Genomic DNA, 24,162 nt, shown 5'->3' with positions numbered 1-24,162 from the left:
GAAGATTATAATGCTTAAGTTAGCCTAAATGTGTTTAATGTTTTTGCAGATCTGTCAATGACTTTATTGGGTTTTCTAGCTTGTTTATCATGTTGGCTGTTGTTCAGTGATGCGTAATTTGGACGGTGCTGTACGCCCTGCTTTAAAGTTCATTAGTTGTGCAAATTACACTTTATTTACTGCCTTTGAACAGTTCCTTAAAATCAGTTGATCTCTCTCTCTTTCTCTCTCTCTCTCTCTCTCTCTCTCTCTCTCTCTCTCTCTCTCTCTCTCTCTCTCTCTCTCTCTCTCTCTCTCTCTCTCTCTCTCTCTCTCTTTCTTTTTTGTTTCTTTTTGTCTTTTGTCCATTACCCATTCTGATTTACGTAGAGCCTTCCAGAGGAGGCGATACTGGTGACGTATGAGGCGTTGTTTAATTTACTGCTCTCTATAGCAACCAGCAGCGCTGCTGAAAAAATGTCCCCCTCCTCGGACAATGTCGTGTGCTTTTCTTTACAGAGGCTCACAGAGGAGCCAGCTGGTCAGCTTTAGACACCTGCGGTCCCAAACGGCCCACTCTTTTCCCTCGGAAATATTCCTTTCACGTGTGAAGCTACACCATGCAAACCCAGAGAGAGAGAAAAAAATATTTTTTAAAAAGGATTTATAGAGGCAGTTGTTGGCTAAAAGAGATTTGTAATTAGATATTGAAAATGGCCATTAGATGTTCGGAGTAATTATATTTCTATAATTATATATTTAATTAAATTAGACATAAAAAGTAAAATAAACCTACTGGTCACTTGCTACTCCGAATAAATGGCATGTTTAAGAGAACCATGCTCTGCAGCACATGTGCTTCTGTCTGTCAATTGTATCATGTTTGAACCAAATCGACATCTTTGTTTGATCTGGGATCACTTTGAGGTGAACGCAATCTATACATAAATACGTTTCATATTTTTTGGGGGGGGGGTTTCCCCCGTTGTTTTATTTTTATTTTTTTATTTTTTATTTGTTTACCTAGTAGCCTAGTGCAGCTGTCTTTCATTCACTTTGTAGAAGGCGTCCTAACAAACACTTATATCAGTTGTTTATGCCTTGCAGAGATGAAGTAAAACTTATAGCCTACTGCTACAAACAACAAACATGAGAAAACATAAAACATAATATAATTTTTCTCGTTCTCATTATTATTTATACTTTAAAACTGTTGTAAAGTAGCAACATTTATATATAGGCCTATAGCCATATATTTATATATCTATATAAATATGTAATAGAAACGAATGTTAAATTAAATATGTTCCTCAAAATAAATAACAATTTTACAAAGCAACAACATTTTCACTTTAATAATCTTCTCCAGATACAGCATAATTTCATTAAGATGTGAAAATAAAAAATAAAAAATGATATTCGTTAAAGCCTTGTTTGTGGCAGTTCTTCAAAATCAAACACCTGATTGAGGCAAACAACATTAAAAACTAGTTAACACCTTTTCCCTCGTCTAAAGCAGTTTGTTTTTTTCTTTTCTTCTTAGAACTCTGGACATTTGCTGTAAAGTCCGTAAAGTTGACTCTGTCCAAATACCTTGCTCATAGTTAGGCCAGCAAACATCGCGCTAGAAAGATTAAATAGTTTCCCTTCTTTGACAAATGAATCCCCAGAACCTGTAATCAATAAATGTATAAAATGACATCATATAAAATAGATTTTTTTATTTTTTATTTTTTTGCATTGCATAAATTCTATTAAATAAGACACATAGCCTACATACTCACACAATTGCAAATTCCATAACAGACAAGTTTGAAATGAATTTCTCTCCAAGTTATAAAAATCATAACCTTTGATGTTCTTCGCTCCGGTCTTGGTGGCCCGTAGCTCGGTCCCTCACATTTCAGAGGTGCTGCAGGACACGGAGTTCTTTTGAAGGAAAGAGGCAGTGTTTGTTTAGACTCTCGAGCATCCAATGAACTGAAGGCTGCCTCCAAAAAAGCGCGTCCATCGTTCCTTTCCACCCAATGAGCGCCGTCGAGGGGCGGAGCTCAGGTGCGCGCCGCTGCGTCCACTTGGCAAAGAGCCTGGGAGACGCCTGTGGCAAAAGAGTAACTGTCAAATGCAAGGTTCCTTTAATAGGAGCGATCAGTCCGGCTCCGAGAGTCATGGCGACTACAGCATCCAATCATTACAATATCCTCACCTCCAGCTCATCTATTGTACACTCGGAGCCTGGGAGCATGCAGCAAGCTACGGCTTACAGGGACGCGCAAACCCTGTTGCAGAGTGACTACTCACTGCAGAGCAACAGTCACCCGCTCAGCCACGCGCACCAGTGGATAACAGCCTTGTCACACGGAGAAGGAGGACCGTGGTCGTCCAGTCCCCTCGGCGAGCAGGACATCAAGCCAGCGGTGCAGAGCCCCCGGGACGACATGCACAATTCCAGCAATTTACAGCATCAGTCGCGGCCACCCCACCTGGTACATCAGACGCACGGGAACCATCACGATTCAAGGGCATGGAGAACAACGACGGCAGCTCACATCCCCAGTATGGCCACTTCGAACGGACAGAGCCTTATTTACTCGCAGCCCGGCTTCAGCGTGAACGGTCTCATCCCGGGTAGCGGCCAGAGCATCCACCACCACAGCATGCGCGATGCGCACGAGGACCACCACAGCCCGCATCTCAGCGACCACGGCCATCCACCGTCCCAGCACCAGCACCAGCCGCACCAGAGTCACCACGACCACTCGGACGAGGACACGCCGACCTCGGACGACTTGGAACAGTTTGCGAAACAGTTCAAGCAGAGGAGGATCAAGCTGGGCTTCACGCAGGCGGACGTCGGACTAGCTTTGGGAACGCTGTATGGAAATGTGTTTTCGCAGACCACGATATGCAGGTTTGAGGCCCTGCAACTCAGCTTCAAAAACATGTGCAAGCTCAAGCCTTTGTTGAACAAGTGGTTGGAGGAGGCAGACTCCACATCTGGCAGCCCCACGAGCTTGGACAAGATAGCTGCGCAGGGGAGGAAACGGAAAAAGAGGACTTCCATCGAGGTAAGCGTCAAAGGGGCTTTGGAGAGCCATTTCCTTAAGTGCCCAAAGCCAGCCGCGTCGGAAATTACTTCACTGGCGGACAGTCTGCAGTTGGAAAAAGAGGTAGTGAGGGTTTGGTTTTGTAACAGGAGACAGAAAGAAAAACGGATGACTCCTCCCGGCGGACCTCTACCGGGTACCGAGGACGTATACGGAGACACGCCGCCGCATCACGGGGTTCAGACGCCAGTTCAGTGAGAGAGAAAAAACACAAAAACAATTCAAAAACAAGGACATATCTATCATATTGACTGCCTCAGTCTTCATTTATGATTATGTTCACATTGGAGCTATCCAAAGTGAAAGCAGCTGCGGTTTAGACTACTGAGGCGGGAGAGCAGATTATATCCGTCTTCAATGTTACTCAAAATTCGTACCGCTGCAACAGAGGGGACCGTGCGTTCCCCGCGCGAGCAAAGAGAACGGTTGTTCTGTGAATACCCAGCACTGTGAAAAGACGCAGTTTTAAGGTGTAACCCTAGTATTTATCAAACACTTTGAGACGAGCGAAATGTCCCTCAAACGCGAGCATGGGTGTCCCATAGACAGTTGTTTACATTCACATTCACTGCATTTTCTTTGCCACGATTAGCCTGAAAAGTGACTAGTGCTGCAGCATTTGACAAATACACGCCATTTTTTACTTTTGTTGTGGGCGACTGAGGGTGAACATCGATTCGATTGAAAAAAAACCCCCAAAAAACAGCAACATCAGTGTGACATTTATCCACCCACAGTAGTCAACAATTTTCTTGGGATCAAAGGCCTTTAAACATTATTATTATTACTATTATTATTATTATTATTTTAGATACAGCATGGTTATGTACCAGTTCGCTTACTCATAGAGTGAGGTGCAAGGTCACACTAAACAGATGTTGTAGTCTTGGCGCCAAGAAATTAGTCTCACACTTGATTCTGGTCTGCGTCTCCATCTTATCAATACGGATGGGTCTAAATTGGAAAAATAAAAAGATACAGCATCAAACTTCTAGCATCATGCTGCAGACAGGTCACCGAAGGGCTAGTGATAGAAACCTGGCATTTCCCTCGATTTAGTCATATTACCATAAAATACAATTGTTTCACAGGACTCCACACAGTGCTGTAAATATTGTATAATTTTTAAAGTACATGTTACGTTATTCTCTCACTTGAGCACTTTTTCGTGTTATTTTGAATTTGGAAAAGATTTTAGAGGCGTTTGTTTATTTTATTTTGGTCTCATTTGTTTTAACTTTAGAGCTGGTATATTTTGCCTTTATATTTATAGTAGCCTAATTTAGCCGAATTTTGCTTGCTATCTCTTGCGTGAGTCAGTTGCTTTTTAACCCACATTCAGCTGCTTTTTTATAAATTATGAGCTGACTTTACTATATGTATAGTAAACAATGTTCAGTCTTCAACAATGTTAGCACTATTTTCTACCCAACGAATTCAATACTATTATATATCTGAATCATTTGAATGTCTTTTTTAATTATTTTGAAATAGAGATTATTTACACAGTAGCCTATCGTGCAGAATGGGAAAATCAAGTGATGTGACCTGCAATATTTTCATTTAAAGTCAAACGACTCTTCATTGTTTCATATGACAAAGCGGTTTTGTGTATTTTATATTTCCATAATTTATCAAGTATCAATTTGAAACATAGCAGCACTATTATTATCATTATTATTAGGCTATTATTATTATTATTATTATTATTAAATATTCTCCACGTTTACCCAACATCAGAGCTATAGCCTACATATAGTAAAAGGATAATCCTACTTGGATTTTAGTTTTAACTGTTTTTTGTTTTTGTTTTTGTTTTTTTTCTCTGCATTATGGTTCTTCGTTGTGTTAGTCCCGCGTTCGCTTTTATTGGGACACGATGCAGTGATGATTTACTGAAAATGTAAACACTGGAATATTTGAAAAATGGAAAGATTTGTCCAAGGGGCTTGCTATACGTCACTATGTGTAAATACAATACAACAATCAGAAAATATTATTATTATTATTATCATTATTATTATTATTATTTTCTTATTGTATTATTTTGTTTATATTTTAATTAATATTTTTGTGTAAATCTATTCCACAGAAATTCCAGGGACATCTGTTATTATCGTTCTACTTTTTTGTTTTTTTCAAAAGAAACATTTACATAGATTAATTGATCAAACTGTCATGTATTTCTACAAAAACTGTGGGAGCTATTTATTTGTCGTTTTATTTCCTCTGTCAGAAAGACACCATCAAACCTTGAACTGGATGAATTTGTGGGTAAAATAAAATGCGCAGAGGTTGTGATAGAAATTTGATTTTGTAGTAGGCTAAATTATGTTTTTATAAATCGCAGAATCAAAACTGACATTGTGTTGTCGGATGTAAAAATTATGCGGGGGATGTAAAAATGTATTTATTGACGTCTCGGTCATGTTTTTTTAACGAAATTTTAAAATGTAAAACGGAAGTAGGCTAACCTATTCAAATGGGTTGAAATGTCAACTCAATCTGAAGTGAAATTGAAAGCGTGAAATGTGTAAGCCACAACAAATGCAAACCGAGAAGTTTTGTTTATTTTTCTGAAAGGGGAAAAAAATAGGCCGATATAGCTAACGTTACATTCTGAGATATTGAGGACTGACACTGCTAAGGCCTGTATTCTTGTGTTTAATAAAACACGCTGATTTTTGTGGTAAAGGCAGTAGCTAGCCTATAAAAATGTTCGACCATTGTTTAGAAAAACTGAACCCTTCAATTTGGTATATTTTGTCACTAGAACAGTTATGGATGAAGTAGCCTACTATTTTGAAAGTGTCACTAATTTTGTGGCATCAAAACGTGGACCTCAATGTATCATTCCCATATGGCATTAGGCTTTGTTTCTCGTGTAGGCTTTTTGCTATTCTTGTTGCAAAGAATTACTTTTAGAATAATTGTGGCAATAATAGGGCATACAAATTACGGATCCAATGTGAGATATTACGCCGTCTTTGAAATGACCAATGATAGTGAATTGGGCTGCTCTTATGAGTCTTCCGTGGTGCTTTGCCTGGAAGTGAACCGGGCACATTTCAATCTCTTTACAATTCAGAGAATATTCAAAGTCAAGACATTCTTCCATAATATGGACAATTTACAGCTAGACTAGTTTTTTAAAAAAGTTTAAAAGTGATAAATTTTTCTCCATATTTGAGAAAACATTTTAAGTCTAGAATTGAGTGTATTAAAATCGTGATTGTGTAAGAGCTTATATCCTTATCCTCTAGTGCCACCTAGTGAGATATTTTCTAGGACACCTAAAGCAACATTGATTAAACGTAACAACAGCAGCACATGGCTATTATAGCTCAACACTCCGGGGTTTTCTTCCATGCGCCCTGACTTCAGTAGGCAGCCATTTGCACATTTACGTTACACACACACATAATGAATCATAGCTGTTCCTGTTTTCCCCCCAAAAAAACTTTGGTTGAAAAAAACCTAAAGATTTTTTTATAATTTTCTAAACTAGTTTTGCTGAGGTGTTAGGCAAACAAGACACGAACACTTGAAATTTTCCACCAGATTAGCGTTCACATATGCCTATTTAAAAATTTGAAGGCCTATAAATGTTGCATTTTTAACAAAACCTCTTTAAAACTTGATTACACTTTGAAAAGTGCTTTAAAAATGTACATCAAACCTATGATGGGTACATCTTTTATATTAGCAAATTAATTATTTTATGTTCATGTTATAAAAATAATACGGTTAAAACTGCAAAAGCATTGCACGACATTTTCAAGGTTTCGTTTATTCAAAATTGTTTACTAAAACAATGTCAGGAATCAAGCATGCACAAATGAGGTGTTAATAAGATTTCTCAAACTGGTTTTTGTTGCTAAATGATGAAACAGAGAACATTTCAAATGAATATTGATGCTAAAACCATTGTAACAGGAGTGCATTGCCGCTTCTAAATGACAGGGTTCAAAGGCAGAGGCTGACAGTGTTGTTATGCGTTGTACTGTTGATCTATTTACAGGGGTGTAATGACAGTTTTCTGCGTGTACTGACTAGCAATAGTTGTATAGAAATCAAGAAATCGTTTCATCTAATTAACTGCATCCCTCCAGGTCCTCAGGGCACATTAGAGCTCCTCAGTCCATCATTAAAGCAGACATAAACAATTCATTACATCACTGTTAGTCCAATGAGACTGTCACTGCCAGATGCAATATTAATACGCCCTTAAACTCAGAGGGATTAAGACTAAGGACGTTTCTGACTTTCAGTTTGACCAAACTATTGAATCTAACTGGTGGAAATAGTATAGACAAAACATAATCTGTGAGAAGATTTAGCACTATTAATAAATTCAATTATTTTATAATCACAGAAAAGAAGGAGCATAGTATTTTCAAACGGGAAAAAAAGAACACAAAATATTAAGCCTCACTTTATTGAACCAAGACCTCATGAGTGTCACTCTCAGTCACTCTGAAATAATGCTAAAAGCCTGCTTCTTCCAAACAGCACAAATTTAATACAATATCCTAAATGACAACATTAATTCACTGCAGCTACCGTATAATTTAACACAAATACAATCTATATAATGTTCAGTTGCTTCAAATTAACTTTAGAGTTTGTTTACAGGGTGCTAGTGAAAAACAGGTAAGTTAAATTGAAAGAACAATAATAATAAAAAAAATATGGCACTTAAACTTTTACCAAAAGCACTAAACAATTTCTCCTTATCCTTGTTTTGACATGAATAATTGTACACCTCTAAAGAAAACACAGCACATTGCCATCTGTGTTTTTCAAAATTAAAGTGTATTTAAAAAAGAAAGAAAAACCCTTTGGTTTAGGGTGTTTTTGGCAAATCGCAATTTAGCATAGCACAATACAGACGACCAGCAAATATACAAAGCACTTCTCTCTTTAAACCTAAGGCACAAGGATATGTAATCTAACGGTTAGCATGCGCCTGTGTAAAAGAAAACGTCAAGTTTTGCAATAGAGAAAAGCTTATGTTTTGGTATTTGCCCTATAGTGTGCATACAAGTGCATAACAGGATTGACTCAAAATATGGGCAACGTTTCACACAAACTAGGTATTGCCACAAAAAGATTTCTGTGCCCACGATTCAAGTCAATGTGGCCCTGAATTTATAATCGATCAATTAATAAATAATCATAGTACACCATGTTACTATTTCACAATATTCAACAGCGATTTGACGACATTTAACAATGCAAATAAAACATTGGTACTGATACACTTGAATAAGTATGTTTAAAACAAAACCCTTCGGCTGTTGTACAGCATTCTACAAACGTCTCTCTCTGAAGACAAAAATAAAACCCTGAGATTAAGATCAAAAACTGAGGTCTGCTGAAGTGTGTGAGATTCAATACATAGTGAGACTATTCAAGCTGAGAGAGTGTGAAACATCCATAACATCTTCCAAGCGGCAGTTCACAGCTCTGTGCAGTTCAAGGCAGAAAGTCCACAGCACCAGAATGCACCACCCTTCTTCCAAGGGTCTTAAAGTCCGTCCCATGAAGCTGCTTCTGCTCAGGAGGGCCCATTGAGTTTCACTGAGTGAAACTCTTCTTGATGGACACATTCGGGAAAAGGCCAGTGAGCTCCTGGGCGAAGCGAGAGTCGACCTGCGAGCAGAAGGACACGTCCAACAGCTTTAGCCGAGGACAACACTGCAGTAATTTCCGCAGAGAAGCAGGGCTCACCATCCGTGTGCCTGAGAAAACACAAGGAAAAGTTAAAGGGATAGTTCACCTGATTGCTGTGTCGTCATTTATTAGAAAGAAATCATTACTTTTATTCAGCAAGGATACATTAAATTGATCAAAAGTGACAGTAAAGACATTTGCAATGTTTCAAAAGAGTTAGCAACCATATAAAAATTAACTGCCCTATCTATATAGTCAGCTTGCTGACAATTCTGAAATTTCAATTAAATACATGCTATTTTTATTTAAAACAAATGCTCTTTTTCTATTCAATGAATCCTGAAAAAAGAAATTCACAAAGAGATTAAGCAGCACAACTGTTATCAACACTGATAATAATAGGAAATGTTAGAATGATTTCTGAAAGATAATGTGACTGGAGTAATAGCTGCTTAAAATTCAGCTTTGCCATCTCAGGAATAATGCTGCCTTCATGCGTTATCGGAAATTTCCTAATTCCCACTTCTGGAGTCGTGATTACAAGCGCGTCACGTTCAAGTGCTTTGTTGTCGGAAAGAATAGGGATCAAGGAGGACACCAGGTTTATTCTTGCCTGTTTCTTGGGGAAATCTTATTAAAGCCTAAATGTATTGAAGATATTTAATTTGGAAGAAAATTTAGTTAGCAACCATATAAACATTAACTGCCCTATCTATGTAGACAGCTTGCTGACAATTCTGAAATTTCAATTAAATACATGCTATTTTGACAGTGTATAAAACATTCAATATGTTTCAAATGGTTAAGCATTTATGTAAATATGCACTTCTCTAACGACAAGACAAGTGTCTTAAACAAATAGTTTAAATAAACTAATAAAGAATACCAGTCACAGCTGCAATCCTTCTCCTCTCTGCCACGTTAAAAGTTTATGGCCCGCCCAACTCGGGAATCAAAATTATCAAGACGATAATTTTGTAAATACGACTGGAGAGGACGTTCATGTCCAATTTCCGACAAGGAAATTTCGATTGCACTTGAGGGCAGCATTTATTACATTTTAAAATACTTCATCTTACGACCACAAGAACACTGAAAAATTTGTAAAAATATCTTCTTCAAAACAGAACATTTTAAACAAAAAAAACACTCATCTCACCCAGAATATCAAGGTGCTCCAGAGCGCTGCAGTTAGCGGCCAGCTCCTCCAGGTCGGAGTCACACACGGTGCGGTTGGCGGTGAGGAAGAGCTTGCGTAGGCGGGGCAAGCTGCGGGCCAAGTGCTTGAAGCAGCCGGTGCTGCTCTGAATCGTGGAGCACCAACCCAGGTCCAGCTCCTCCAGGAGCCTGCAGCCCGAAACCAGCTCTGCCAGTCCACGCTCGCTCAGGTTCCTGCAGCGCCACAGGTCGAGGGAGCGTAGAGAACGGCAGCGTGCGCTCAGCATGCTCGCCACCACATCGTAGTCCTCAATCTGTGATGAAATCACCATGTAGCCACAGTGAAGCACTCATTGATTAACTGAGCGTCTCTAAGCTATACTATGAGCTGCGTGTGAAGACACGCAACCAGACAAGCCAATGTTCCTGTGGCTGAAGTGGAACAGAGGTTGAATACCGATTTGCATACTTCATAACAAATATGAAAAGCAGGGTTGGCCACTTTGTGACCGTGAGATGGCTGTCAATGAAATAAATATGAAGTCAGCCAGTACTGAGATATACTACATCATAAAACTGCACTCTGATGCAACTAATCTTGTGTAGAAGGGGTTGTGGGCAATAATATTCAGATAAACATGCATGCATGCCTCCTTAAAAATAAAAACAGCGCATCATACAGGTCCCTTTGATGCACCACTTACATTGTTATTATTATTTGTGATACACTAAACCTAATCTTGTATACTGTATAGTATGGCTAGTATGTCAGTTAAACATGGTTCTCATAATGCTATGACTATTTTTAAAAGCCTCTCTGTTGCACCAGAACATCATTCAGTCACGTACACCATCTTCATATTTGATCTGTCCAGTAGACTCACCATGACACAGCTTCCCAGGTTAAGGTGCCTGAGCTCTGGGCAGAATGTGAGGATGCTCAACAAGGCTGATTGCTGCATGTGGAAATAAATAAAAAAGAGAAAACAGTGATAATTAACACACAGCACTAATGAGAGAATAACATATCCTTATATTCAGATGGCAGTGGAGTAAAAAGGAGACGAAAGAATGCATATTTGATATCACAAATCAAAGATGACAACAAATTTAACTCCGCAATTCAATATTCTTCCAAATAGATGTGTCAAAATAATGATCTCACGGTCTGGCACACATGGCTGACACTCACATCTAATATATAGTGATAAGATGTTTTGGATTTCTAAACCTGAAGTGTCATGCGAGCATCACTAAGATAATACAGGCATTGTTTTCGGTAAAAAAAAAAAAAAAAAATCACATTAATTTAAACTCAAAACAGCTGAAGATTGACTGTATTGTGTGAGTTAGTAGACAAATGTTCTGTGTATATTTCCAGCGATGATGACAGAGAGGTGCGTTTGCTACAGGCACAGTGTGTGTTCCTGTGTATGTTTACATGCAGTCGCCATCACTACAAAAAAGCTACAGAAACATTATACCTGTTGGCAGAGGCACGCATAAACCTACAAACGCTGATTCACAGTTAACCACACGGAGGGACGGGATGACCCTAGCATGCTTGGGCCTGCACCAGCATGTAGCACTGATCTAAAGGTGATAATGCAGTATAATCATAAGGACAGGTAACTATAGCAGCTTAAAACAGGCTGGCATAATCATGTTTTCTTATTCAATTCCCAAGATAACTTGCCTTTTTAATGATGCAGTATAAACAATAAACAAATGTGGTGCATGATAAAGCAGACAACTTTTGGGGGAACACAAAATTTCATAGTTCAGTAATTAACAATTTCAGCTTTGATGTTAAAAACCTTCATTATTACCACCCAAAACTATCGCTTTAATCATGAATACAGTCAAACGTGTGATTCAGGAAATACAGCAAACATAACAGAATCAAGATTTTGCCAACAAAAAAAATTACAGAGTACACAATGAGGTATAAAAACAATGTTCTAATCTGTATGGAACTGAGGACGCTTTCTGTGTATTTATGTGAGCTGTACTGCAGCAAGAAAACAAACTGTTGTGATTGGCTGCTCCTCACAATGGCCTCTCCTACAAATTATAACTCTCAAATCGACTTGGCTCACTTGTTTTTAGCAGGTAAAAATTGCAAACAAGATTGTTTTTGGATTGCTGATAGTGAATCTTGTTTAAATCCTGAAACAGAAGTTGCAATAGTCTTCCCTATTGTGACATATATCTGAGTGAAACAGCTTTGTGAACAAAAAAAATAGTAGGATGGGACTAATGTCCATCGGGAATTTGATCATTGTCATTTGCTTTTGCTGTGATCTCATGTGAGTGACAGGTTGCCCCGCACTCATGCACTCAAGATTAATCCATTTTGATTTCATGGTGATTAAAAAATAAATAAATAAAATGCTATGTTGAAAAAGGAATGGATGCAAAAGTGAACTGACTGAAAGTTTGGTGAGTGTTTTGAATTTTAAATACTGAATGTAAATTTTTTTAAATTCTAATCATATTACAAATTAAAAATACATTAAATTCATAATTTCCTTTTGTTCAAGCTACAGTTCAGTGTATACCAGATGCTTTTCGTGAGAAAATGAGTCATCGTTTTCTCAGTCTTGCTCTCACCTCAACTTTAGTGCGGTAAAGCACCAGCCTGCGTAGATTAGCGAGTTTTGTGATGTGATTGAAAGCCTGAGGTTGCAGACGGTCACAGGAAGCCAAATTGAGCTCCTGGAGGCACGGACACGTCTGGGCGATCACCTCTAAACACGCTTCAGTCAGGAAATGACAGCAAGACAGCTCCAAACACACCAGGCTAACCCCACAGGCCTTCATAAAGCTTGAGAAAAAACAAAAAACAACAACAGAGATGGAGTGACTATTACGCACATTTAGTAGATCAAACTATTTGAAATATCTGGATCAGAGACTCTCGCCGTTACCTGCAGAAGCCAGTGGCCGTCACGGCTCCGCGGTTGCCCGTCCAGGACATGTTTAGTCTCTGCAGGAGGGTGCAGCGGCTCTGCAGGTGGCACAGAGAGGCATCAGTGAGCCGGGCCCAGTACGGCTGCAGGCTGAGCTGGATGTACTGCAGCGGGTCACAGCAGTGCTTGTGAAAGAGCTTGCAGCTCTGAGCCAATCGGCACAGGTCCGGAACCGGCAGGTGACTCACGATCAGCTGGATTAACTGCGGTGACAAAAACAAACAGCGACCAGAACACAGCATGCTAAATATTCTTGTTGTGTCACTTGCAAAGACAGAGCTACTAAGATTACTCTCAAGACGCTTATGGAGGCTCTGATTATGTTTTTGGTACGTGCACTGTTGGGAAGACTGAACAATAGTATGAGTGTGAAGCTGGATATCAGTTAGCAGATAATAGCCAGATTATGTTTCTGAAGCACATTCGTGTTTGCCTTGACGAGACTGTGAGGGTGACAGTGGTTTGGACAGGAGATCTGAGCTGCGTGCAGTTAATGAGGGCTTACGAATTGGAAAGGTATTTTTAAATTACAATAAAAGGTCTCTAATTATCTGAAAATGACTGCAGAAGACCTACTGCAACCACACAAGTCGGGACTTGACCGAATCCCAACTATTTTTCTTCAATATCTGTCTGGTACGTAAAAGATTTCAACACTCTGTGGTCCAACTTGTGTTGTTATCCACAGTCCTTGAAAACCGTCTTTGTTAACTAGCCTACATGCTATTTACTAAACATGCTGATGGCATGAAACTGCACATTCCAAAACTTTCTAAATCTCACAGGAATCATGTGAAATTTTCCAATGCTAACCTCATAAGGGAGCCTATCGAAGAAGCCGTTTCCCAGGTTTTGCCTGTTTTCTCCACCCGACCTGCAGCAGAGGCCTCCTGCATCACTGATCTCTTCTTCGCTGTCACTCAGATCATTGATGTCGATGACAGGGATCTTATAGAGGGCCAGAATGGGTCTCTCTCGAACGCCTCGCAGTATCACCGCGTCCAGCTCTGTGTAGTATTCCAACAGAGAGCAGTTCACCTCCAGACGCAGCAGGTTGGTGGCAAAACTGATCTGTCTGATGCTGGGGGAGAACTGGCGAGCTTGAGGGGTCACGGCTTTGTTCGGCTTGCCGGCCCACAGAACCTCCCACCTGCAAAAAAAATACAACACAACCCATACTTAAAACAAAAACCGCATCCAGCTCTGTAAAACAATCTGTGATATTGTTATTCAATTACTAAAGATGTGATTGATGCATTATCGAAATCTGACATTTGGTCACCATTTGGTAAAAATGGTTTACTTAAAATAAGTAAAATGTTTGGTTGACCAAATAATAAGTTTTTGTAAATATTCAATTGATAAGGCATTATTTTAGAAACATTTTATATATTATATTTTATAAATATTATCACTTTTGGTCATACTTTATTTTAACAAGTTCTTACAATAGGGTTAGTGTTAGTTGCTTGTAATTGACTATGCAATTTAATGACCAATATTACGATGTTATAAATAAAATAGTAATATTGGTCATTAATTTGCATAGTCAAGGAACTGAATTTTTATTATCATATTGTGCATTAATAAATTTGATTAAAATAGGCCAAAAAAAACTTTAACATTTAGTGAGTCTGAAATACAGTGAGGAAAATAAGTATTTGAACACCCTGCTATTTTGCAAGTTCTCCCACTTGGAAATCATGGAGGGGTCTGAAATTGTCATCGTAGGTGCATGTCCACTGTGAGAGACATAATCTAAAAAAAAGAAATCCAGAAATCACAATATATGATTTTTTAACTATTTATTTGTATGATACAGCTGCAAATAAGTATTTGACCACCTGTCTATCAGCTAGAATTCTGACCCTCAAAGACCTGTTAGTCTGCCTTTAAAATGTCCACCTCCACTCCATTTATTATCCTAAATTAGATGCACCTGTTTGAGGTCGTTAGCTGCATAAAGACACCTGTCCACCCCATACAATCAGTAAGAATCCAACTACTAACATGGCCAAGACCAAAGAGCTGTCCAAAGACACTAGAGACAAAATTGTACACCTCCACAAGGCTGGAAAGGGCTACGGGGAAATTGCCAAGCAGCTTGGTGAAAAAAGGTCCACTGTTGGAGCAATCATTAGAAAATGGAAAAAGCTAAACATGACTGTCAATCTCCCTCGGACTGGGGCTCCATGCAAGATCTCACCTCGTGGGGTCTCAATGATCCTAAGAAAGGTGAGAAATCAGCCCAGAACTACACGGGAAGAGCTGGTCAATGACCTGAAAAGAGCTGGGACCACCGTTTCCAAGGTTACTGTTGGTAATACACTAAGACGTCATGGTTTGAAATCATGCATGGCACGGAAGGTTCCCCTGCTTAAACCAGCGCATGTCAAGGCCCGTCTTAAGTTTGCCAATGACCATTTGGATGATCCAGAGGAGTCATGGGAGATAGTCATGTGGTCAGATGAGACCAAAATAGAACTTTTTGGTCATAATTCCACTAACCGTGTTTGGAGGAAGAAGAATGATGAGTACCATCCCAAGAACACCATCCCTACTGTGAAGCATGGGGGTGGTAGCATCATGCTTTGGGGGTGTTTTTCTGGACATGGGACATGGGACAGGGACATGTATTGCGAGATTTTGGGGAACAACCTCCTTCCCTCAGTTAGAGCATTGAAGATGGGTCGAGGCTGGGTCTTCCAACATGACAATGACCCAAAGCACACAGCCAGGATAACCAAGGAGTGGCTCTGTAAGAAGCATATCAAGGTTCTGGCGTGGCCTAGCCAGTCTCCAGACCTAAACCCAATAGAGAATCTTTGGAGGGAGCTCAAACTCCGTGTTTCTCAGCGACAGCCCAGAAACCTGACTGATCTAGAGAAGATCTGTGTGGAGGAGTGGGCCAAAATCCCTCCTGCAGTGTGTGCAAACCTGGTGAAAAACTACAGGAAACATTTGACCTCTGTAATTGCAAACAAAGGCTACTGTACCAAATATTAACATTGATTTTCTCAGGTGTTCAAATACTTATTTGCAGCTGTATCATACAAATAAATAGTTAAAAAATCATACATTGTGATTTCTGGATTTTTTTATTAGATTATGTCTCTCACAGTGGACATGCACCTACGATGACAATTTCAGACCCCTCCATGATTTCCAAGTGGGAGAACTTGCAAAATAGCAGGGTGTTCAAATACTTATTTTCCTCACTGTATATCTGGACAAGCTTTATACGTAAAAGATGAATTCTTAGGCTAAGGCAGGGTTCTGAGGCTTTTACCTAGAAGGTAATTATTTAGTAGACATTTTATCCACAGCATCTTACAGTATGCTAATGCTATTATGTTCACACCTTGTGGGATTAGAACCTACAACTTTTTGATTACAAGTTCAGAACTTTAGCTCACACCTAACATTTTACCTGACGTCAGCCGGTGGGTTCTGGGAGAAAGGGTTAAGTGAGCACGCTAGGATCTTGACAATGGCCCCGGGGTGGTAGGTCTCCAGCACCTCCACAGCTGTGGGATAGACAGGCTCCTCGAAGGCCAGTTCCAGGAAGTCCTGGCCATGAAAATTGGGCGGCGTACGCCGGAACGGGAGAGCGGAGCTAACGCACTGTGCCCACCAGCCTCCGTAAGTGCGGAACACGGCCGTCTGGGTGAAGTCTCCTGAGCTGGGGTAGACGTTAGGCACTCCCGCCAGGTTCCACATGGTATAAGACATGCTGTTCTCGCTACCGTAATGAGAGCTGAAGTCCAGGACCTCCTTGCCGTACTGCTCGACCTCCACGGTGACGGGCAGCGCCGAACGCTGACCCAGCTCCACCGCCCGCCGGCTACCCAACGTCTCGCTCCTCGTCCCGCTCCTGGAGCGCCGCCGCAGACAGATATAGTAAAACATGCTCAGAAGGGTTAGCATAGGAAACATGGAGCAGCAGGTCTGGGTTTGAGTCAGGAAGCACAGCCCTCGTCCCTTCCCTGCGCTGTAGCGTGATAGGCTTTACACAGCACAGGCTATAGGCCAAGATGCATGCATGACCTGTGGGTTAGAGAGACAAACACAAACACAAACACACACACACACACACACACACACACACACAAACAAACAACAAAAAATCACACAAGATTGTGAGAACCTTGAAATGTCAAAGGATATCTGTAATTCCAAGGGCCTCATTCATGACGCACACATTAAATCAAATTGTGTATTATTTGTAAAAAAACAACAACTATTTTGCATGCAATGAGAATTTACATAAGAATGGATTTATGAACAATATACACAGAGATTATTTCTGCTCATGTTCTATGAATGAAGCCAAAAAATAATAATAATACAAAATAGACTTTTTTTGAATGCTAAAATAAAAGTTCTGGGATATAGAAGTTTCCAAAAATGATTTTAAACCTCTAAATAAATAAATAAACTAGTTAAAGAAAGCATGAAAATGTTTGAACTAAAAAAAAAAAAAAAATTTTTTTTAACCTAAATAGTAATATTATAAAAAAAAAAATAATAATCAAAAACATAACCTTACAAACAACTGAGCTAAAATTCTAATGAAAACTGAAAATATAAAAAAGCTAACTCATATTAATAATAAAAACTATAATAGCATAATAATACTATAATGACATTTGTACATCTGTTTGTAAGTGTATTTCTGTAAATATTGTTTGGCTTGTTTTTATAAAACGAGTTAGTAAAAATTATTCTGATAGTTTTGAATGTGGCTCAGAATATTAATCAGAGGACAGTCAAAAAGCATGTCATAATGTATAAAATATATCTCAAACTGCATTGCATAACTTCCTGAAGGGGAAAAGAGGAAAGAGGAAAGTTCCTGATGAGAGATTCACATGAAAGAATGACTTCTGACAGCCATCACAATGTGACATGCACAATATATTCTGGTGGTTTAAGCTAAAACAGCAAACTATCATCATGCTGTTTAATGCCAAAACAGTGAAAATAGTCTGCAGAAAAATATTCAAACGATATACACCATGTATTCAAATGTTCAAAACCAGACAATATGACAAACCACTAATAGCAAGTTAAAGGGATAGTTCACCTAAAAACCTGTATTTATTTTTCACACACACACACTTAAATAATAAATAAATCATTACTTAAATCCCCTTCATGTTGTTTTAAACCTGCAGCCTATCACTTTCTTCTGTTGAACACAAAAGGAGAGGATGACAAATGTTTAATTTTGGGGGCGAACCGTGAACTATTCCTTTAATGTTAGCCTGAAAGCTTTTATTGATTGCTACTAGCTCTGTCGTTACTTTACATTCTATCCATATATAGTTTTTTATATGATCGAACTGTTTAAAATGTAATCCGAAAAGAGGAACTGTTAGCGAGCTGAGCTATTAGTTCAGTAGGTTATGAAGCGGCTAAACAATAACGCAGGCTGTCATGCCACACCGCACTGACAGACTTAAAACAATGGCAACTTACAGACGATGCAATGGTGTGTTGGAGTGTTGAGCTGAGTGTGTTCTGCGTTCTCGATCCATCTCTCACTTCAGCTGTCATTGCTCGCACATTCTTCACTGTTCACGCGGAATATAAACATCCGCTTCACCTCCGCACAATGCATTGTGGGAAGTGGAGTTCTACCACACATCATTATTGAATTAACGAAATCCTTTCTGCAGCTCGGCTGATTTGAATAACTAGGCTACTCTACTTTATATTTTGAAGAACCACAGTTATGACTGAGAAGTTGATAGATTAGGCTTGAGCCACGATTTTAACGTGTAGAGACAAATATACTTTATTAAATAGACTATACAAATAGAAAATATTACACTGCTATTGCAACAAAACATGTTTGTCAGATTTTTTTTAAACAAATGTGTGGTATACCTTTTTATAGCTATTTTATAGTAATGTATATTTCAATCTCAGAAAGAGACATTATAAACACATAAGGTGCAAATAAAACCAGGAAGAGAAATAATTAACAGCATTCTCTGAGAAAGAATTAGACAGTAAATGAAAAAACATCAGGTTAAAACTGTATATGCAGTATATTTGGGTTGTCAGGCTATTTATTATAAATCTTTGTTAAATGCTTTTTTTATTTCTGTTTATTATTGAAAGTTATTGTAATTTGGTAATAAATGGTCTCATTCAGTTCTCTCATTATTATATGGTGTGAAACAAAATCATTTAATGTGGCATTTGAATAATGATGACTGTAAAAAGTTATGGGAACCCTAATGAGTTGAGCTGGAATTGCCATCAATCTAAAGAATGTTGGTTTGATTAGTCTGGCTTGTCATAATTAACTTAAAATATTACTAAAAACAGTGATGACATTGATGTTGTGTGTTATCAAATAAACACACACACACACACACAAGTTGTGTTTTCATGTTTTATGGGGACTTTCCATAGAGATAATGATTTTTATACAAACATATTCAGTTGTTTTCCTGACCAAAAAAAGGACGCATTTCATTTAGTCCCCATAGGGTTTATAAAAAATGATCAGAAAAGGCCACTGATGTGTCTTTAACTTCAAATGTTACTTTACAACAGAAAAGTACTGGAGTTATTTGTGTCTTTTATATTGTCTAAAATAATTTATGGTATGCATATATTTTATATTGTCTAAAATAATTTTTGGCCAATCACTCTGTTGCTCACTCCTTCTCTCATGTAACAAGCCATTGAGAAGAAAGACATTGTTTTGATGTTCTGAATAATACATTTGTCTGTTAGAATTGACTGAGAATGTGGCGATTGTGACATTTATTTCATCGTAAATGGCCACATTCCCTCGTGACCTGTCCTGCTGGCCTCTCTGGTGGATAGAAGGCGCCGCGCAGGCTTGGCTCCAAAGAATACGTGCCGCTGGCTGTCCATCATGCAAGCGGTGGGCTCACAGAGGGAAACAGATGCATACGACCACGTCTTGGCTGGCATTTGCATCGATGAATGACTTGTCCAGTCAGTTTGTCTCATGGGTGAATTGAAGCCCCATTGTCACCACAAAGAGCACTGAGTCTCTGGAAGCGTCACAGGCAATCACAGGCCAAACTCTCATTTGGACTAGAGCTGTATGGCAGATAAAAAAAGACAATTGATTGAAATAAATTATAAAATAATCAAAATCAGCATCTGACTGTACATTATCCTTCTTAAAATACACATAGACATAAAATAGAGATTTTTATAAGCTTGATTTTCATGAATTGAAAAAAATTTATATAAAAATTTTTTTTGCCTGTTTTTATTTGCAAATGGACTGATGACAATTAAAAAAATGGTGAAAAAATGATCTAGTTCATTCGGGCCCGAATACACAATAACAAATCTGATGGTCAATGAGAAAACGAGTTAGAGGAGGCTGATGGTTTGATGAGAGGAGAAGTTGGATGCATTTAGCTTGGATGATTCGGAGGATACAGAGAAGCAGTGGATCATTTATAAAGAAAAAAAAGGGGGTTGTGGAAGGATTGACAGGAAGAACGGCCTGAACGACAAAGAGAAGGTTGACGGTGTTGAGTCTGTTAGCCTCCAGCGTGGACGGCTCCCTTGACTGACAGTGTGATCAGCTGTCAGCTCCTGCAGGCATCACCGACAGGCCTCCTGTCTTCTGTCAGGCCTCAGTTCCAGCCTGCTGTTCCATACACACTGCAAACACACACACACACTCACACGCCAAAGCCCTATTCTCCCTCCGACCCAGCTGTCAAAAAGAGCACAGCTAAATAATGAATCTGGCCATTTTCCTTGAAGGAAAGGCAGAGGGGAGGGGAAGCGGGGAGAGAGAGAGAGAGAGAAAGAGAGGAGTTTGAGGATCCTCAAGGGAAAACCAAAAACAAACCTCAGTCCATTTAATCCCTCTCTTTACAGCCACAGAGGAACAAGACAACAGCATCAACTAAAATTCGGCTATCTTTCCATCAGCTGTCATAAATAAGACTTGCTATGACATTATCCTCTCTCTGTCGATCAAAGACCATACACACACAGGGAAGAAGGAGGAGGAGGAAAACAAACCAAGCTCCTTTTAGATCCCTCAGAGACACAATGTTGATCAAGCATTAGGCGCCCAATTTCTACGTTAATGTACTGTAAAGTAATTTTTAATGAATAATGACAGAAGGCTCTTTAATATTATGACCTTTGCAGCACCAAAAACATTATTTTAAAGTGGACCACTGATAAAGACCCCTCTGTGAAGGGCTGGCAAAAAGTGTTAATGGAGCTAATACCACTGGATATATCTGATTTATATAATTCACTCTAAGATTATTATTTTATTTTATTTATTTTTTTACAATGGGAACCATTTGTAAATTATCTGGACCCTGTGGTTGCAAACATTAAGTTGTTTGAGGATTGAATTGATGAGAATTGCTCTACGCCAACTATAATGACACCTTTTTAAAATTTTATTTGTGATTTGTATTTTGTGGAAAATCAATACAAATATTGTTGGAAATAATGACTTTAATAATGACTCAGTAACTGTCTTTTTTAAAACAGTAGTCAACCTCAATTTATTTTTAAAAAGTTAACAAAGCGCCAACTAGACATCCATATTTGAAGTAATCTAAGTGGGATAGTGTATAGTGAGATGGTGATTAAAATGAAACAAAACTAACTAATTAAATAAACACTCCTGCTTATTACATGACTAAAGAAATAAAGAAATTCAGCATCTAGCTGTAAATTATCCTTCTTATTACATGGCTATAACAAATAAAATGCACATGAAACAGATTTTTTATAAGCTTGCTTGCTGAAACACTATTTCCAGACAGCATTATTCTGAAATATCTGACTGCCATTACTGAACAATCAGAATTATGTATTCAATCCAGACATCCACATAATAACTCTAGATATTTTCTATAACAGACCTTTATGGTTGCTGAATGCCATTGACTTTAATGGCTGCATGTACAAGGTTAAAACATAAATCGCTCTCAGCATTTCCATGCTAGGAGGACAAGCCATTTAATGCTACCATTTTCAGACTATGCTGTGAATTTTCTTATCTCATCCTCTCATTCCCTTTAGAGACCCATTCACTTAACAGCAACCATTTTCAGGATCGAAGCAATCAAAATTGAAACCCGCTAAAAATGTTCCGGTTCCCACTCAAGCCTTCCTAATAATGTAAAATTCAAACATTTGATGCACGACAAGTCTTTAAACATGCGTGGCTGTATAACTGAACTGGTTGGATTACTAAAGGGCTACTAAAGTCAGTGTGATCCATTATCATTATTTGAAACTTGCTTTTCAAGGTCAAAACCTGACCTTATATTATCAGCTTAATTTCTCCATTGCACCTTCTCTATGCATCTCGCTCTGATTTAACCCCCCTTGTTTTTAGTAATGAGGCTTGATTATTTCCATACACACTTGTGTTTGCAGACACACACACACACACACACACACATCACGGCCCATTGGCTCCAGGTGAGAGCATTACAATTCACATAGATTTGAATAAATTTGCCACCTTGCCAGGTGTTCTCAAACGCAAGCCTATCACCATGGCAAATCGCTCGGCAGTCGCGCAACTGAATGACACTTCACATTCAAATCAAAAGCAGTTACTCCAGCTCTCTTTGGCATGATAGTCTTTTGAACAGGAGCAAGAGTAGGGGGAGGAACCTGTGGCTATAACAACATTATCTGAATTAGAATGGCTTTGATCACTAACAATGGACGGGCGAAACACTTGAAATAAAGAGCTTTTGTAAATCCAGTGCCTCAAAACTGGGTATGACTCAACGTAGCGCAATGGCTTTCCTTTGAGTTAAACTAACATGTAGCGCTCACACACGTGTGAACACGAACATTTTAACTTCAGAACATAAGAGCACATATGAATTATTCATTTTTAACACTTTCTGTTTTTTGATCCCTCTTGTCCAAAATGATACACACCTGTTTTGTTTTTTTAATCCCTAGTGGCATTCAAAAGGCGTATTTGTAAAAAAAAATCTCATTGCTTTTCATGAAGATCATACCTGCTGCTAATGTAACTGTAAACGCTTATAATTATTCACATTTCATATCCATATTCCGCTTATCAAAATGATATTTGATTACACATATCTTGCAATTGACTTCATTTCGAAAGGTCGACTATTTGCACAGGCCAGGGAGTGATTTAAATGGTTCATAATGATTACCAAAGTTATTCGCCTTTTGTCTAAATGACAGAATCTGCAAATATAATTAGCACTGGTGGAAATGCAAGGAGATAGTGGTGTTGGCTGTCATCACGTTCTCCTATTGTTACGGCACTGTGTCCTCCAGCTGAACTTCACTACACAGAGTTTAATTGGTTTCAGGAACTCTGCTTTGAGGAAGTCATAACCTTGATCTTCCCCCGGATAAGAGATTTCTCTTTTTTCGCCATCAAATACATGCAAATTTCAGGCTCAGCCTGGGAGAATTGTAAACAGACAAACATTATTTTATTCCATTGTGATTCTGATTAAAGAGAAATAATTAATCACAGTGTTTTAGTGGCCCAGAGACAAGAGGTGCACTGATCTAGTGGCAGAGACTGACACAATTGAGTTGATCTACTGTAGCTCCTCCATCTATAATGATCAGAAATGGCTACATAGTGGCTTGAATACATATAATAGGAATTAAATACGTTTTATGGCTGTAAGTGGCACTGTTTCAGGCTATAGAGATTGAGGGGGCATTTACACGACACCAATTTAACTAAAAAAGGAAACCTTTTAAGCGTTTTGGCCGTTCATTTACTAACAATAGCATTTTGGGGGCCTGAAAACGCAAACTTTTTGAAAATGATACCATTGTTGATTTGTGTCATATTACATTTTCAGTCTATAGATGCGTAGTGTTTCTTTACAAAGTGACATCGCCAACTACTGGTTTGGCAGATAATACAGCATTTTTAGACGTTTTTGCGGATACGAGTGAATAGGGATACGTGAAACTTTTCAAAAACACAAGGAAAAACGTTTCCATTTTTAATACAACGTTGGTGTGCAGCAGTGTCATTCAGCAGTGTTACTTTCATTCAACCCAAATAAAAATCAGTTTTGTACCTTTATAATATCCTGACAACCACCATAAAAGCACAGGTGGTAAAGAGATGAATCAAAGTTCATCAGAAGTTTCCCCCCCCGAGCTAGCAAATTTATGTTTTTTTATTGTAAATTATAAGATTACTTGTTTTTTTATCATTTGGGACAAATCTGTACATTTAACTGAATTTTACTGTAAAATTA

At 38.6% G+C, this 24,162-nt stretch overlaps 2 protein-coding genes across 2 annotated transcripts; one reads left to right on the top strand and one right to left on the bottom strand.

The window, feature by feature from the left end:
• Positions 1-1,140: 1,140 nt before the first annotated feature.
• pou3f2b (POU class 3 homeobox 2b) lies at positions 1,141-6,012 on the top strand. The gene has a single exon (XM_082149030.1). It carries the CDS (start codon positions 2,007-2,009, stop codon positions 3,282-3,284), a length of 1,278 nt encoding a protein of 425 aa, XP_082005156.1. The 5' UTR covers positions 1,141-2,006; the 3' UTR covers positions 3,285-6,012.
• A 1,496-nt stretch (positions 6,013-7,508) lies between these two features.
• Positions 7,509-18,520, bottom strand: fbxl4 (F-box and leucine-rich repeat protein 4). Its single transcript, XM_082149029.1, has 8 exons — positions 18,374-18,520; positions 16,323-16,939; positions 13,706-14,042; positions 12,851-13,095; positions 12,534-12,747; positions 10,805-10,876; positions 9,922-10,234; positions 7,509-8,830 (listed from the first exon to the last, which is right to left on the bottom strand). Exons 2-8 carry the CDS (start codon positions 16,826-16,828, stop codon positions 8,667-8,669), a joined length of 1,851 nt encoding a protein of 616 aa, XP_082005155.1. The 5' UTR covers positions 16,829-16,939; positions 18,374-18,520; the 3' UTR covers positions 7,509-8,666.
• Positions 18,521-24,162: the final 5,642 nt, after the last annotated feature.

This window comes from Leuciscus leuciscus (assembly GCF_965113295.1).
Source record: "Leuciscus leuciscus genome assembly, chromosome: 20".
Taxonomy (NCBI): domain Eukaryota; kingdom Metazoa; phylum Chordata; class Actinopteri; order Cypriniformes; family Leuciscidae; genus Leuciscus; species Leuciscus leuciscus.
The sequence above is the reverse complement of the archived record's forward strand: the minus strand, read 5'-3'. Positions and strand labels throughout refer to the sequence as shown.

Coding starts and splice junctions, on each gene's coding strand:
- fbxl4 (XM_082149029.1), bottom strand. CDS start 16,828: ATGTTTCCTATGCTAACCCTTCTGAGCATGTTTTACTATATCTGTCTG. Junction 14,043..16,322: donor AACCCACCGGCTGACGTCAG/GTAAAATGTTAG, acceptor TTTTTTTTGCAG/GTGGGAGGTTCTGTGGGCCG. Junction 10,877..12,533: donor TTTACCGCACTAAAGTTGAG/GTGAGAGCAAGA, acceptor TTCCACATGCAG/CAATCAGCCTTGTTGAGCAT.
- pou3f2b (XM_082149030.1), top strand. CDS start 2,007: ATGAGCGCCGTCGAGGGGCGGAGCTCAGGTGCGCGCCGCTGCGTCCAC.